General features: G+C 32.9%; 1 protein-coding gene across 2 annotated transcripts; it reads right to left on the bottom strand.

Moving 5' to 3' along the window:
• Positions 1-4,041: 4,041 nt before the first annotated feature.
• Positions 4,042-12,518, bottom strand: LOC123924432 (protein PSK SIMULATOR 1). 2 transcript variants are annotated; one of them, XM_045977324.1, is made up of 13 exons: positions 12,271-12,518; positions 11,541-12,072; positions 9,764-10,089; positions 9,558-9,650; positions 9,376-9,466; positions 9,033-9,126; positions 7,901-7,998; positions 7,365-7,434; positions 6,397-6,500; positions 5,555-5,671; positions 5,211-5,287; positions 4,875-4,919; positions 4,042-4,795 (listed from the first exon to the last, which is right to left on the bottom strand). In XM_045977324.1, exons 2-13 carry the CDS (start codon positions 11,862-11,864, stop codon positions 4,282-4,284), a joined length of 1,953 nt encoding a protein of 650 aa, XP_045833280.1. In that variant the 5' UTR covers positions 11,865-12,072; positions 12,271-12,518; the 3' UTR covers positions 4,042-4,281. The 2 variants fall into 2 exon arrangements, with proteins under 2 accessions (XP_045833280.1, XP_045833288.1); XM_045977332.1 differs by having other exon boundaries at positions 6,397-6,494.
• Between the last annotated feature and the right edge of the window lie 3,032 nt (positions 12,519-15,550).

Below are 15,550 nucleotides of genomic sequence, written 5' to 3'. Positions count from 1 at the left end.
CGTATGAATAACATATGATTGAATGCATGCATTGGAATCTCTTACACGTTGGCATGCATGATAGAAATATATATTATAAGAGTGTTAATTAATTTGGAATCAGGTTCTGATGATGGTTGCAGTGGGCACTGCCCATATATGGTTGCTTAATTGTCTTGTCTTCAATACGAAGACTAAAATTGGAATTCAATGCTTTGATGATTTGATTTCTTAGCATGTAAGGTAAGGTTATATTTTTTGTTGGTACTATATGCATCACTTATCTGCTAGCTTATGTTGGGAAAGGAATTTAATCTATTTGGATATTTCATTTCATATGGTCCTAAGCACAACATTAGGTATGGTTGTTGGGAATATGTACAATGTCACTTCAACGCTAAGTTATAACATGTGAGATTAAAAAGATGATAAACATGCCTTAAATAAGATTGAGGTCACTGATTAAAAAGGACACAAATCTTATCTTATAAGTATAAATGGAAAATTGTGATAACTTTGGATATGGGAGTAAATTTTTTGGTCGTAAATCGGGTATTCTGCACGCAATTATAGAGACTAATTGTTAAGAGAAGTCTCATATTGAATGCGAGATAGTCTGAATATGTGTTTATAAGTGAGGACAATCATCACCATACAAGCCGGTTTCGTAAGGATAAGTTTGACTCAACTCCATAAATATTCTAAGATGGTATCAGAGTCGTGGTTCGACTTGGTGGGGGAGTGTGAGTAGATCCTGGTATTGGATCAACTATAGGATGTGGGAACTCACACGTGTGGGAGATTGTTGGGTTTCAAGTGTGAGTAGTTAAGTCTCAGATCGACTATGAATGAGAAGAATGTTGGATTTATAAGAGATGTGACCCATTAACCTAATGTCTTAAGGTTTTGAGTGTAGATGTGGTGTCTCCCTCTCTTGTGGTCCTGGAGCATTTGACCTTGTGTTTCTCCCGAGCTCCCCCGAACTCCCCAACAAGTGGTATCAGAGCTGTGAGAATCAAATGTGCGACAAACTATTCTTAAGAGTTTTAAAATTGTTACATGTCCAAATTAAGAATCGAATTCAGAACCTTGATTAAACTAAAAAGGACCAATATCACCTCATCCTATTGTGTTGGGAGTAAATTTACACCTTAATTAATAATTTGTACTAGTGATTTTAGTGAGATATTTTCTCTATAACAGAAGGTTCTTTTATCCGTTATGGGAGGAGATATCTTGTCGTATTGCAAATTGCAAGTATGTAGAGAATAAAGAATAATGACTGGACCGGTTGGACGAGTGAGCTGGCTAAAGATTATTTGAAAGGCCTAGATCAAAGATTAAGGAACAATTGAGAGTGATGTCAAATGAAATCTATGTGAAGTGACTACATCGAATAATATGCATGCATGGTCCATATTAGGGAATTTATAGAGAAATCATATGTCGAAATCAAAGTTTTAATGTCAAATACTGTATCATTTGTTTGTATTTTGTGATGTTTAAGTAACACAATTTAAATTTATAAGTACCACCTAAAATAAAATTAGTTGTCAATAGAAAAAACATTGTTAATTAAAGTGATATTAATGCCTATTTTGAGATGTATTAATAAAGATAGTTTCTTCTTCATTTTTTCTTTTATTTTTTAACTTTCTGGTTTCTATGAAAAGGGGGTCTTAATAGGTTTCTTCTTATTTAACTTTATATTAATGTACTAGTTAAGGGATTTTTTTTTAATCGGCTAAATTTTATTAATAGACAAATCTCTTAAACAAGAAATATAAGAGATTGTCGGATCAAACAAACAAATGCAAAGTGATGAAAACATCTTAACCAATCAAAAAGTACAATAAACAACCACATCAATTCACCCTTAACAATAGTTTAAGTGTTTATCCCCACCACTAAAACGCAATAAAACAAAGCCAACAAAAACAAAATCCCGCAAAATAACCGCAACCTAAACAACACCATGTAAAATTCTAAAATGACTCTTTGATGTCGTACTCCAACCCCAACCTAAAATCATAGCAAATCAGAAGTGAAGCAGAATAAAAATATCTCCCATCAAAAATATCATTATCGAACCAGACCTTCCAAACTAAGAAAAAGCCGTCAACTAAGTTTTATTGGGGCACATATATATCCCATATAATCAAAAATAATTAATGGCGTCCATAACTTTTATTGGGGCACATATATATCCCATATAAGATTGCCTTATAATGTTGGTCATCCTTTGGAAAATAAGTGTCATGATTTGTATAAAATGGGATTACCCATTTCTATCTTTCCTTAATTAACATGGCATATCACAAATTGGCTTTCTATTTTAAAGTTATACTTCCTCTTTTGTAAAAGGATGTTATAATACTTATCTTTTCTTTGTATGATTTAAATGAGTTTGGATGAGGGAAGGGGATATTTTAATGGAGGGATGGTGTCTAGTGATGTGCGGATCACTTTTGCTTCGAGATTGGGAGAGTTCGTGTCTAGTGACAACGTTTTGGACTAGGGTTGGTGTCTTCTTCGGTGACATGTAACCTGAGTGTGTCTTCCTAATTAATATTATGGGATTATGAGGAAGACCTTGATTAGACTGGGTTTTGTTAATGATTATGGAATTAGGAGAAAGACTTTGATTAGGTGGGGTTTTGTTTATTTTCGGTGTGTGCGTGTATATAAGGCGCCAGTATTATGTCTTTGTTCATCTTGTGCAAAGATCTTATTATTATTGTTATATTTGTCGTTAAAAAAAAGTTTAATGGAGGGATGGTGTTAATTTATATATAAACCTTAGATTATACAATTAAAGGTACTCCCTTTGCACCAAAAAATAAAAAATAAAAAAAATAAAAGGCACTCTCTTCATTTCATATCTTTGGTAGTTCAAATTTTTGCTCACAATTGTTTTTACAATAAATTAAAAATTTGTTTGACTGATGCATATACGTGTCAATTATAATGCCATTATATTTGTCATTAATTAATTTACAAATTCTCATTTTTCACTGTGAATACTATAAATACTCCACTACAAATAATCTGTAAAAAAACTTAATTATAAAGTATAATTGAAAAACAAAGGCAAAGTACACCTTAGATTTATAAACTACTCATTATTTTAAAACAATTTCTTTAAAAAAAAAGACAATTTTTTGGCATGGAGAGTACATATATAATTTGAATCAAATATGAATATTTATATAAGGACTGAATACAATACATAAAATAAGAAATATTTGTAGCTTAGAAAGATGGGCCAAAAAATTGGCTTATACCAACTATAGGCCTTTATAATTCTAACCCAAGATCAACCCTAACTATAAATGCTCTCTTCCAAATAATTCACCCCCACCTCCAATTTGCTTAGAAATTTCTCCATTCATCAAAAAAAATTTTTTAGTAGTGTAAATCTTACTACAATGTATTATTCTGAGATTTAGATTCTCTACATTCATCTACTTTTAATTTATTTTTAAGGTTAATTTTATCATTACCATAATATCTCTCTTCATTCTCTCTCATAAAATATTTGCACTAAATGTGAGTGAATCGTAAGAGTTTTGACCATAGAAAATCTAAATCCATTTTTTTTGTGTGACCAATGGGGGGGAGTGAAGAGAAAAGTAATCAATCACCTTATTTTTCTCGTGTTACTCCTCCAGCAGACAAAGTACACATACGAAAAAAACACAAATTTTTTTTTCTGTCTGAATATATATTTCCAAACAAAAACATGATGTCGGTAATGTTAACTCCATATTAAAGACATTGCATTCTTGACAAGTCAGTCTCAACCAAAACATGAGAAGTCCCTTCCATGCAAAGTTTGCATGTAATCTTCTAACTCAACCATACAAACACCACATTCTCCTATGTTACAAGAAAAACCTTCCCCTCCTACCCAGAGATCCACGTTCGATGGAAATCATCAACACAACTTCCCACCTATCATGTGCACACGCAGTTCCCCATCGCTTGATTTCAAAGTTTTTTACCGTGTGAATATTATCGAATTTCCACTTTCAAACAATTCTATAATTTGTTACACATAAATTGTAACAAAAGTTTGAGTATCAAGATTAAGCAAAAGAGAAAATATTTATATGACCATTTGATCTGTACATATACATCTAATGAAAAAACTATGCCCCCCTTTGTCCCCATGCCACAAGAAACATTTTTCATGGCTCACAAGAAACAAAGGGGGGAAAAACTCAACTTGAAGGCAACAACAAATTCATTCAATTATAGCAGTAACCCTTGACTTGAAGATCAAGACATGCCCCACACTAATCAACTTCCAATAGTATCCACTCTATCAATGACATCCAAGGCCTTCATTCGGTCAATATCAAAGTCAATGACAGGAACAGAAGGTAACCTCCTTGTAGAGAATATATCGCTTTTACTTTCACTGATAGGGGAATGATTACTACTCTTGCTTAGCCTATGGTGTTTGCTCAACCTAGTATTGGCAGTTGCAAATTCCTGGCTTTTACTGATGCCTGGCGTTAGTTTCCTCTTACCAACATCTCGAAGCATTTGTTGATCTTCGACTGTTAACAACGGAGAAGTAGAGCCGCCTTTTTGCGCAAACAACTGCATTGTCTTCTGGTTAGGAGAACGAATCGGGGATTTGACTGGGGACCTTATTCCACCGTTACCAACTCTTACTTGACTCACTAGGTGATGTAGCCAGACAACCAGTTCAAGTATATACACTTCTGTTTTATCTTTATCCGCATGGTGTAGTGTTTCGATCCTCAACAAGTCTGACTGACCCGCAGGTTTACGGTTGACATCAGACCTATACAACCTAGACTTAGAAAAACATATGTATAACGAAAACATGGACGAAAGAAAAATCTAAACATATGTCTCCTTACCCTGTATTTGCCCATTCTCCAACCCATCCAAAGCCATGATGAGCTCTGATTTATGCAATTGAAAAAGAGAGAATTAAATTTTAGAATAGAATGTATAGAGGTAAATGATAGTTAAATAATAGAACACATGAAGCCAATAGTAACATGGATAAAGCAACTCTAAATGTGAAATGGTCCATAAACAAAAGCAACCTGAATTGCACTTTATGAGTAGAATGATGGATATTTTGCTGTTTATGGACCATTATGAAAAGCAAAATTTTAATTTTTTTTCATGCACCATATGCAATACTAGGAATTTGAGGAATTGCTGAGTCAGGGCTATATCAAATATACTTTGTTGTGTTGGCAGCAATAGGAACAAGCCAATGCAAAGTTTTCTCCATTTCAGCTTTGATTTGTGGAACAGTAAGCTGCAAAAAAGCTTCCATCATTTCAGATTTGATTTAAAAATTTTGTCATAATCAAAATAGATAATGCAGTACAAGCTCTGTATAACCGCTTAAGCAGAAAAGAAGTTCAACAAAATCATCAAAAGATGGGACTAGGAAAGTCATTAACAAGTATTAAACGAATTGGGAATAAAACTTTGTTGGCAATACAAGGGGGTATTGAATCTATTTGTCAATTTATAGCATGCATATCCAGCTAAAAAAATAGGACAGAAGTGGGATACGCACCTCTTCTTTAACCTGAAACGACTGTAACCTTGAACGCAATGTTGATTTTACATTAGGCGGTAACCCTTGATATAAAGCATCCCTAGTATTAGGAGGCACAGAACCTGACCGAGACACCTGATTAAATTAAAATGTTAACACTCATGGCTACCTTCACAAAAGTGATGCTATTATATTTCAGATGCAATAAATGTGCAATTGTGACTAGCATTGTTCTTTGAAAATAAAATAATTTTTTTTTATGACTGACCATTTCCCTGAAATAAAAATAATATCAGCTATGAAATGAAATATAGATGCAAAAATTATCAACACACAATATGACAATGAACTTTTTATAGCTATAACTGTTCCAAATTGTTTGTTACTTTTACTGATGTGACCTATTCGTTAATGATGTGGCTGCGATTGTGGCCACACTGAATATCCATATCGCTAATGGGGGCCACATTACATAACTGCTGCCACATCAGCAAAAAATGATCCCAAAATGGGACGGGGATCGAAATTTCAGGAAAAGTAAAATTGGTGACCTAAAATCCGATTTTTAAAATGAGGGGACCAAAACTTCATTTTTTTAAAAAAATAGGTGGACCAAAAGTGGATTTAAGTCTAAATGTTTTTAGTAATAATTTCAGTTTCAAAATGATTTTAAAATGAGGCAGGAAAACACAGGATGGTGATAACACAGTATTAAGCGCGTTTGTGATAGTGCTTCTGCCTTTCTTTCTCCTTCTTGTTAAGCTTGTGTGTTGACATTTATTATTAACTGGACATAAAATACAACACCACTATCCCAAGAACATGTTCTTTATATAATTTAAGTAAAATATTTAACTAACCAGAGTATCAATTTGAGTGATAATGTTTGCATAATGCAAAGCAAGACCAGCAGCTCCCAACTTCTTATGGTTTCCTTGAGAATCTTTCACTTGCTTATCTGTATCTGTGAGATTAAACAGGAAAAAAAGTATAAAAGACATATCCTGTTTAATGCAGCATCTAAACACCAGCAAAGGAGGGTCTTTGTCTTGTTGGGAAAGAGAAAGGAACCACAATTAAGGGCAGTAAAAGGTTAACTGATCAGAAATTTCATTTACATAAAACAAATAAGGGATAATATTAAAAATCAATATGAGATGAAATTCTAATTTTGTCGGGTTTAAGAACATAACTTTAGATAAAGTACATGAACTATGTAGTTATAAGTTAGAACTAATGAATGGGCTCTGTTGTTGCATGTTGCTGAGTTCTATATCCAGAATTTTGTCATAACGACAGAAAGGAGTCCCTTTCATCAATAAATGGTATCATCTTTCTATAAACTTACACCAGCATGTTTGTTTTAGGATAATAAAGAGGAGCCAAAGTAGGTGAGAATCTTGAGATTAGTTAATTAGTTTGAAGTGATTATAAATAGGAGCAGAATTCTATTCTCCATTTTCATTCAGTTCTCAATAATAGATTCAGTTATTTCGATTCTGTCTATCTGTCTACCATTTCGATTCTTTATTTCCTAACAGATTGACATTTTATTCAAGCCAAACCACTACGTCATCATCAATACTTGGGAAACAAAAAAGTTGTTAGGTAACACCACCCAATTAGTTGTTACTCAAATAGTTACTTAATTGAAAGCCTTTAGTTGTTATTTGAGACAATTGCAAGAACCTTTGAGGAACAAACCCTCAAAATTCTGCAGTATTCGGAGAAGATTTCCCTACTTTTTCTAATAAAATATCAGGCTTCACAAAATATATAGCAAATCACTAATCATAAGCAAGAATCCTTGAAATTCTTGAAAGCATACCGGCACTACCAAATGCTTCGTTTATCTCCAAATATAGAAAATGGACAATATCTGCAAGCTTTTCCATCACCTGAAAAATACAACAATTAGATTTTATAATCGTATGATAAGAAATTTGCATATGAAAAAGACGCTGAAAAGAACTAGGAAAATAATATTCGACGAAGTAAAGGGAAAGCACAAGTGAGGGAAAATGATATAGACTGTTGCGGGGCTTTAGATAAAAGGAGGAAACCAGGAAACAAATAATAACAATAAGTAAGAGATATAGAAATTAATCCTAAGAGATAATCTAAGATATGCTGAGATTGAAAACTGATCTTAGGAGATAAACCAAGATACTATTTTATTTTCTAACATAGATAAACACAAATAAAACAACAAAAAGTAAACATAATTTAAAGAATTCAGGAACAGTACTTTCCAATTGACCAAACATTAATCATAAATTCCTAAATTAAAATTCAAACTTCTATTATACTGAACACTCATGAATACTCGTAAAAATATAAAATAAAAAACTACTGTCTTCTGACCTCTTCCAAAATCTTGGACCACAGTGATTTTTTCTTCAAATTTCTTACATGTTTCTTTTGACTCTTCAGTTCTGTTTTCAAGATTGCAAGGCTGTCACCTGCATATTTAACATTTTAAAAATATTGATCACCTAATACTCATTGTAGTACACATAAACTAACATGTCATTATTTTTTTTTTCCTAATAGCAAATGTTTAGCCAGATTTCTGAACATATGGAAAAACAAAATTATGTTGCAGAGATAGGAGTTACAGTGTAGTGAACTTATAAAGATAAATAGCTAATGAACTTATAAGCAATATTATGTCCTCTCCAACGGGTTTTGGTTGAATCAGACAGGAAATAATTGTCGAAAATATTCTGCATTTGTTTTTTATGAAATTCTGCATAAATCTATTGAGATTGGATTTGAACCCTCATCACCATTCATCACTATTGCATTTCCTATATAACATTTGCCATCGGCGATGAGAACTTAGGACATATTTTTATTTTTCCAGTCACTAAAGATCGTTTCAGAAAATTAACCTTTAATTCATATATGTCCGTCAAGCCTAATTCCCTTTTTTTAACCATAGCAAATTAATACTAATAGGGATAGGTTTAAGCACAAATCATGTGGCTGAATCAAAATAAAGATTGTGCGCACTAATATAAACCTAAGCATTGAACACTATTTATTACAAACTTCCATTATTTTCCACTGGCTTTTCCATTAATAACTAAATTCTTTTTAAAAACACAGTAATAACTAAATTGAGGGTAACCGGCTGTTGTAGGTCATTTGCACAGGTTCAACGGCGGACTCTTGTTTTTGGGTCCATATTAGGGGCTCCCTAGCTTTAAAGTATTGATGAGATTATTTGTTTTCATTGTTTTCTTATAATTGTCACTCTAACGGAAGAATTTAAATTTACGCCTGCACCCCATTTTTCCTCTAATTATTTTGCTCTTTTATAGATGAAGACGGTTTACAACAACTGTAAATTTAATGGATCGACACACACTTTTGGCACAAAATGAACATAAATAGAATATTGATTCTAAACAGAGTAATTATTTTGAAGTACACAATACAAGAACCTGGGATTGAATAACATTTACGTATGCAAATGCAGATCAACATTTACCTCTCTGTGTGGCATTTGAATTATCCTCTTCTTGAAGCTTGCGTCGATAATCTTGATCAAACCTGTCTAAGGCATGTAACTCATGATATAATTCCTGCACTCCAAGAAAAATGTTAAACTACTTCAGGACTAGTCTTAATGAAATCATTGGTGCAGACAGAAAATATAACCCACTTTTTTAGTATTTTATGATATTAAAATATACACATAAATCAATGCAAAAAAAAAAATATACACAAAATATGAAAATAGTCAAGATATAGAGCTGAGTTCATCACACAAATTTGAGGAAGAACTGAAGAAGACATGCATATTTGGAGTTCCTTATAAGAGATTTACTCACAGCGGTATATTGAACAAAGCTCATTAATTGTTGCATCACCATTTCTGCCTCCTCTTTCAATTGCCTTTGCGGTGAAAGCTCTGAACCTAACCTAAAAATCAACAAAGCAAACCATAATCAAACATCATTTTATGTTACAAGGAAAAATAAAGTTAAGTTTAAATCAATTGAACTACAATTACTTCTCAAAATAGCGTTCCAGGTTGTGCCACTGAGGATCTTTGCATCGATTTCCAAAACGCACAACTTCGCCAGAAAATATTCTCAATTCTTCTCTGCCAAAATAGTACAAGATAGTGATAGTGCAGATAGTAACTGGAGAAAATAAACTACACATTAAAGTAGAAGGCTCCTAAGTTAATCACAAAAAAAATTATGATTAATTTACCTCTTGTCTGCAGCAGCAATTCTCAGGAGTTCATTCATATCTGTAGATACCAACTTTTGCACTCCTTCAGACGGTAGAACCACCTCTTTTAAATGCTTAATGTTCTCTTTTGAAAGAGATTGCATTAGATTGGCACCCTTAACTATTGTGTTTGCTACTTCGAAGGCCAAAATTGAAATTTTAATTCCTTTTGTTGTAACTCCCGATGTAAAACCACTACTGAGATTCAAATTTGTCATACTACTACCTAGTGTGTCCAAAACATCTACTGCCTTGCCAAGCCCAGCTGTACCAGCTCTGCCTAATAGTGAACTCACTTCTGATACCTGTAATACACCAAAAGAGAAGATGAAAAGGAAATCTAATCCGTTTGTGTTACAAAGGAGGTCTTATAAACCTGAAAAAAGGGAATGATCTAAAACATGACATTAAACACATATTGATCTCTAAAACATATGGTCAGTACCACGTGAAGTATTAGCTCATTAGCAAAAGCGCGTAATATAAGTAAGAACACAACACACACATAGAACTTGAAGTACAAACTCTACCCTTTTTGACTGAATGATCGTCTCTATGTCATTAAAGGTTAGACCACCAACTATATATATTACCGGTGGGGCGGGGATGACTAGAGAAAGGAAATATTAAAGGAACTAATCACAAAGTGGAAAGATAAGATACCCTACAAAGTTTGCAGAAGTCCAACATCAAAAAACCCCAAAATAAGCTATTAAATTTCATCCAAAAGGAGGCCAAAAACATATATCCGTATCAAAATGAATTTTGATAGCTGTAATTGCAGTCTAGAAACACTATCAATATATTCTAACCATAAACGAACACCAGCAAAAATATACTGTACTTATTCCTCCCATTCAAGGAAAACAGTTGTATTCCAAAGCTTCCAAAACTGTCGAATATAAAATCAAATGATTACAATCTCTATATCTGAAGCAAATCATTTACATTATTATCATTAAATAATATCTTAGTTCAAACACATATCGCTGTTACCTTATACTATCTTTCATAAACAATTATTAAAACCATGTTCTGATAAGCTCCGTAGTGCCTTTAAGTCCCATCATTGTCTAATTTTTATTAAATCTTGTAAGTCAAACCTGATCTAAACATATCAAGGCGCCTATAGATTAATGCAGTTTCATACAAGGGTTATCAGGTCAAGTCTAATGGATTTAGTTAGTCCATAGGCCCCACACATCTCTTGCTTCTCATTGTTGTATACAGTGGCATTTGGGTTTAAATGACAAGGAAGCTACTTTTCACAAAAGGAGGTAATCCAGTCGCACCTTCCCGTACGGCTACCTTGTTACGACTTCACTCCAGTCACTAGCACTGCCTTCGGCATCCCCCTCCTTGCGGTTAAGGTAACGACTTCGGGCATGGCCAGCTCCCATGGTGTGATGGGCGGTGTGTACAAGGCCCGGGAATGGATTCACCATCGTATGGCTGACCGGCGATTACTAGCGATTCTGGCTTCCTAGGAATAGTTATTTTAAGGTCTAGAACAAACATTATGATTAAGTTAAATTTATAGTTTTTCCTTTTTCTAATGATATCTTATCCCCCCCCCCCCCCGGTCGTGCTTTCCCTTTTTCTCTCTTTATTTAAACTACTTCTACTGAAAGATTTGCTTGATTTGTTTTATTTTTACCGACAAATAGTTTTTCATATAATCATACACTTCTACACTATAAAACAAGCTAATCCAAACACGAGAAATAGAAAGATCAAAATGAGAATAGTAACTTAACTTAACAGTCTTTCTAGATTTGTGCGATAATGTCCGAGGCAGGCGAGGAATCCCATCATTGATATCTTCAGCACCCGGACCATACGGTACCTTTTCCAATCCAGTAAAAGAAAACGATTCTCGTTGATGCTTATCCAACTCATCAGCAAGAGGATGCAAAGTTGAATTACTATTTATATTTGCAGAAATAGACTGATAAGTCATTCCAGGTTCATTATTAGTAGCATGACCATTAGCAGAATGTCTTGAACTTTCACCAGGTACATTATCTACAGCTACACCATCTACAGTTGCTTTCCATGATCTTGAACAAATGCCCCCCATATTAAGTCCAATTACTAACTAAACTGTGTACACAATTTTATGTAACAACTACTTGCTTCATCTTCATTCACAAGAAAAAGCAACAACAAAAACTCAAAACACAAGTTTCAATTCACAGGAATGTTATGGTGAATGCTCAAATTTTGATTAAACCAATTCTGATCACTTTTACAGCTCCAGTCCATCAACTCTTATCAACTCACCAAATCTGAATTTACAAAAAAAATATTAAAAATCATGAAGAAAAAAAAAACCTAAAAAAATATAAATGAAATAGCATAATCAAAGTGGAAAATTAGAGAGACCCAATAAGTGATTTTTGATTAATTTGATTAAAGATTGTATCTTTATGAAACAGAAAGTGAAATGAAAGAAACCCAATAGAGTAAAAGGTAGATGGGGGTACCAGAAGCAGAGATCTGTGAGGAGGTGCATGTGCGGCATTTGATGAGGAAATTGGAGAGAGTGATTGAGAGAATGCACAAAGAAGTGATGTTAACACGCAAAAGCAAAAGCTGAAAAGTAGAATCTTCTTCTTCTTCTTGTTATTGTTCTCTCTCTGTTTTGTTGTTGTTGGTGTTATGGTCAAAATGCAGACTCAGAAGAGAGAGCAGAAACGCCACCACTACTCTTTCACTCACACAATTCAATCAAAGCTCTTTTGACTTTTGACTGTGGTAAATTTGGTTTTTTGGGTTATGCTTTTCCCAAAATTTCAACTCATGAATTCTTGTGTTGGTTTGTCTTTTTTGATACTTTTCTCTTGGAATGACAAAAATCGCCTTTGTACTTGTAGTAGTGAAAATAATTTTATATTGTTAGTAAAAAGTTGCTACAAAAATGGGTAAAATGCCAAAAATAAACAAAAACTAGAAATCTAAATGAATGTTCCAAGAGATGCAAGTATCGAAAATGTTATAAAAAATGAGACTTTAAAGTTTATCGAGAGATATCCCTAAAATATGTAAATCAAAAGAATTTAGTGTTGATTAATCAACTAATTTGTTTCCTTTTTGTTATGTGTGGTTAATTTGGATATTCTCCTTGACAATGCGTTTTTTATTATCATTGTAACTGACATATTTGAATCATTTTTCACTTGAAGATGAGTAATAGTCAAACTCGAATGTACATGTTTCACATCTCACTATAGAGGACATTGTAAAAGCCAATTTTACGAATAAAATTACTCAAATAAGATATTGTTATTGTCTCAAAAAATACCGTCAACTATTCCATTTAAAAAGAAAATTTGTTTCTAATTATTTATCGATTTCCAAGTTTAATATAATATTAATAGGTGTCGTTAAAGAAAATATTAATAAGTTTTTTTTTATAACAATGTGGGCTTAAAGCCCATATATCAATAGTTGTTTTTGTCAATATTACTCTTATCCTAGTTATTTAGTGTATAAAGAGAAATATATCTTGTAGCAAGAAAAAAAATGGTTAAATAAAAAGTTTAATAAGAAATCATAAATAGTTTACTCAAAAAAATGATAAAATACTAGTTATACCCATAAACTATCGAATGGGGATTAAAATTAAATAATAATAATAATAATAATAAATAAAATAAGTTTATAAAATAAATCACATGATTTTCTAATTCCATAAGGGTGTTTATGTCATAAAAACCCAACATTACATTTTCTTTTTCAAACTACATACATATCTAGTGACAGCAACAACCAAACTTGGTTTTGGACTTTTGGCACAAGCAATTAGCAGTTTGAAGAAAACAACGCAATTTATTAATGAGAAAAAGATTGATTATTTTGACTTTTTCCCTTCTAATAAATCATAATAGTACCATGTGATTTCAAATTGAACCAAGCCACAATTCTCAGAAGTAATTTTAGGGAAGTGAGAACAAGATTTTATCCATTCTCAATTCATGACACGATGAGCACAAATCAGTTCAGTAGTGTAATGCACGTTATGTTTATCATAATTTCAACTAGTCTTTCAACGTACTTAATAACTTGAAAACTTGTGAAACTTCAAGGAAATTTCTTGAGGTTTGATGAGGAAACCAAAAACAGATATAAATTACAGTATTTCTCAAATATTTCTTTATGCTATTTCTCAATCATTTTCCCATGTCAAGTTCCCTTTGTTTGTTTGATAGTAGCCAATCCCAAACTACACTCAAAAACAAAATTACATTAGACAAAAGCAAAATTGATTTTCATTACACTCAAAAACAAAATTACATTAGAAAGAACAAGTACATCGCAAGATCTCATTTGAGAAAGAAATAAAATTGGGCGGATCTCTCATGAGGGAGAATGAGAGTGAATTTTTTCATTTTTTTTCTCACACAAACGGTGTGAACTCATAGAATTTACCAAGTAATCTCATTGGTTGGAGGCTCGGAGCTATGGCACAACCACACACGTGACCAATCACATTTGATTGCATGAGAGACTGTTTTTTCCTGCCAATCAATTCGCTGAGGGGAATGCGAATTTCGTTCGCAGGTTAGCCAGCGAACAGTATTTTCTCAATTTTTGTTATTTTTTTCACACTAGTATTCTATGTAGTGAGGGGATAAAATTGGAAGCATAGGGGGCGCATGAGACGGCCGGGGGCACAAAAAGAAGGATTCTTTTAAAATTCATACCCGATGAGTCAACCTAACCCGTTTTTTTTTATTGAATAATATGGATATGACCGGATCAGTATACACTCCTACTTTTTCATGTTAAAACTTTCCAACAAATGAACATTACAAGGACATTTACCAAAAGTATAACAAAGTTCTTCGTTGTTTTTTAAAAAACAATAAGGTTTTGAATAAGTATTTTCCCCCACCCATATATAAGTTTATCAGAACAAAAGTAAGGTGAAAACATAAGAGGGAAAATGAGAAACGTCCATTATAGATCAAATACATCAATTTTTCAACGAACCTAATAATTATTTTTTGCTTATAATAGTGATTGGAGAGAGTAGATTGGTAATGCGTCAAACAGGAATTTAATAAATTTCTTAAGAAAAACAAACATATTCTCGCGTAAAACATCTAATAAAAAAAGCAATCATAAATGAAAAATGTTAACTAGTGTCCTCAAGACACTAGTTAAAAGTAGTAAAATTGTCTTGAAACTTGTGTAATAAACTTTTTTAAAATGTAAAATATTACCATTTTTAAAGTTCCTTAACTTAGTGTCCAAAGACACTAGTTAGCATAATCCACCATAAATTATATGAGAAGAGACTCCAAAATTGCTTCCAAAAAAAGGACAAAATACCTAGGTGAAAATGTAGTATTTTTTATGTTTCAAAGCTCTTTTGAATTATGTAAATTGGTAACTGACATGGCTGATGCAAGAAAAAACACACTCAAAAAGGGGTGGGAAATTGTCCTAAAAAACACCATAAACATCCCATATAGATTGAGATACAAAGAATTATTTATTAGTGTTTCGTGGCTTTAAGAATTAGTACTATCCCAAAAAAATATCATGAATACTACCTAAAAAAGACATAGTTGGTTATTCATTAAGAAAATCACACTTGTCGGGTTGATGGTCCTCTTTGGTGGTCTAGTGTTTGTGGTGTGTGCTCTAGGTGGTCTGGTGACACTGGGGTGTATACTAGGTGGTGTCGGTCTTTTAGCTTTCTCATTGGTGTTCTGTTTATGTACGGCGCCTCTATTTTGTATTTCCGTTTATCCCGAT

Source organism: Trifolium pratense, linkage group LG1 (genome assembly GCF_020283565.1).
Source record: "Trifolium pratense cultivar HEN17-A07 linkage group LG1, ARS_RC_1.1, whole genome shotgun sequence".
In the NCBI taxonomy this organism is placed as follows: Eukaryota; Viridiplantae; Streptophyta; class Magnoliopsida; order Fabales; family Fabaceae; genus Trifolium; species Trifolium pratense.
This window is presented reverse-complemented; position numbering and strand designations above follow the sequence as displayed.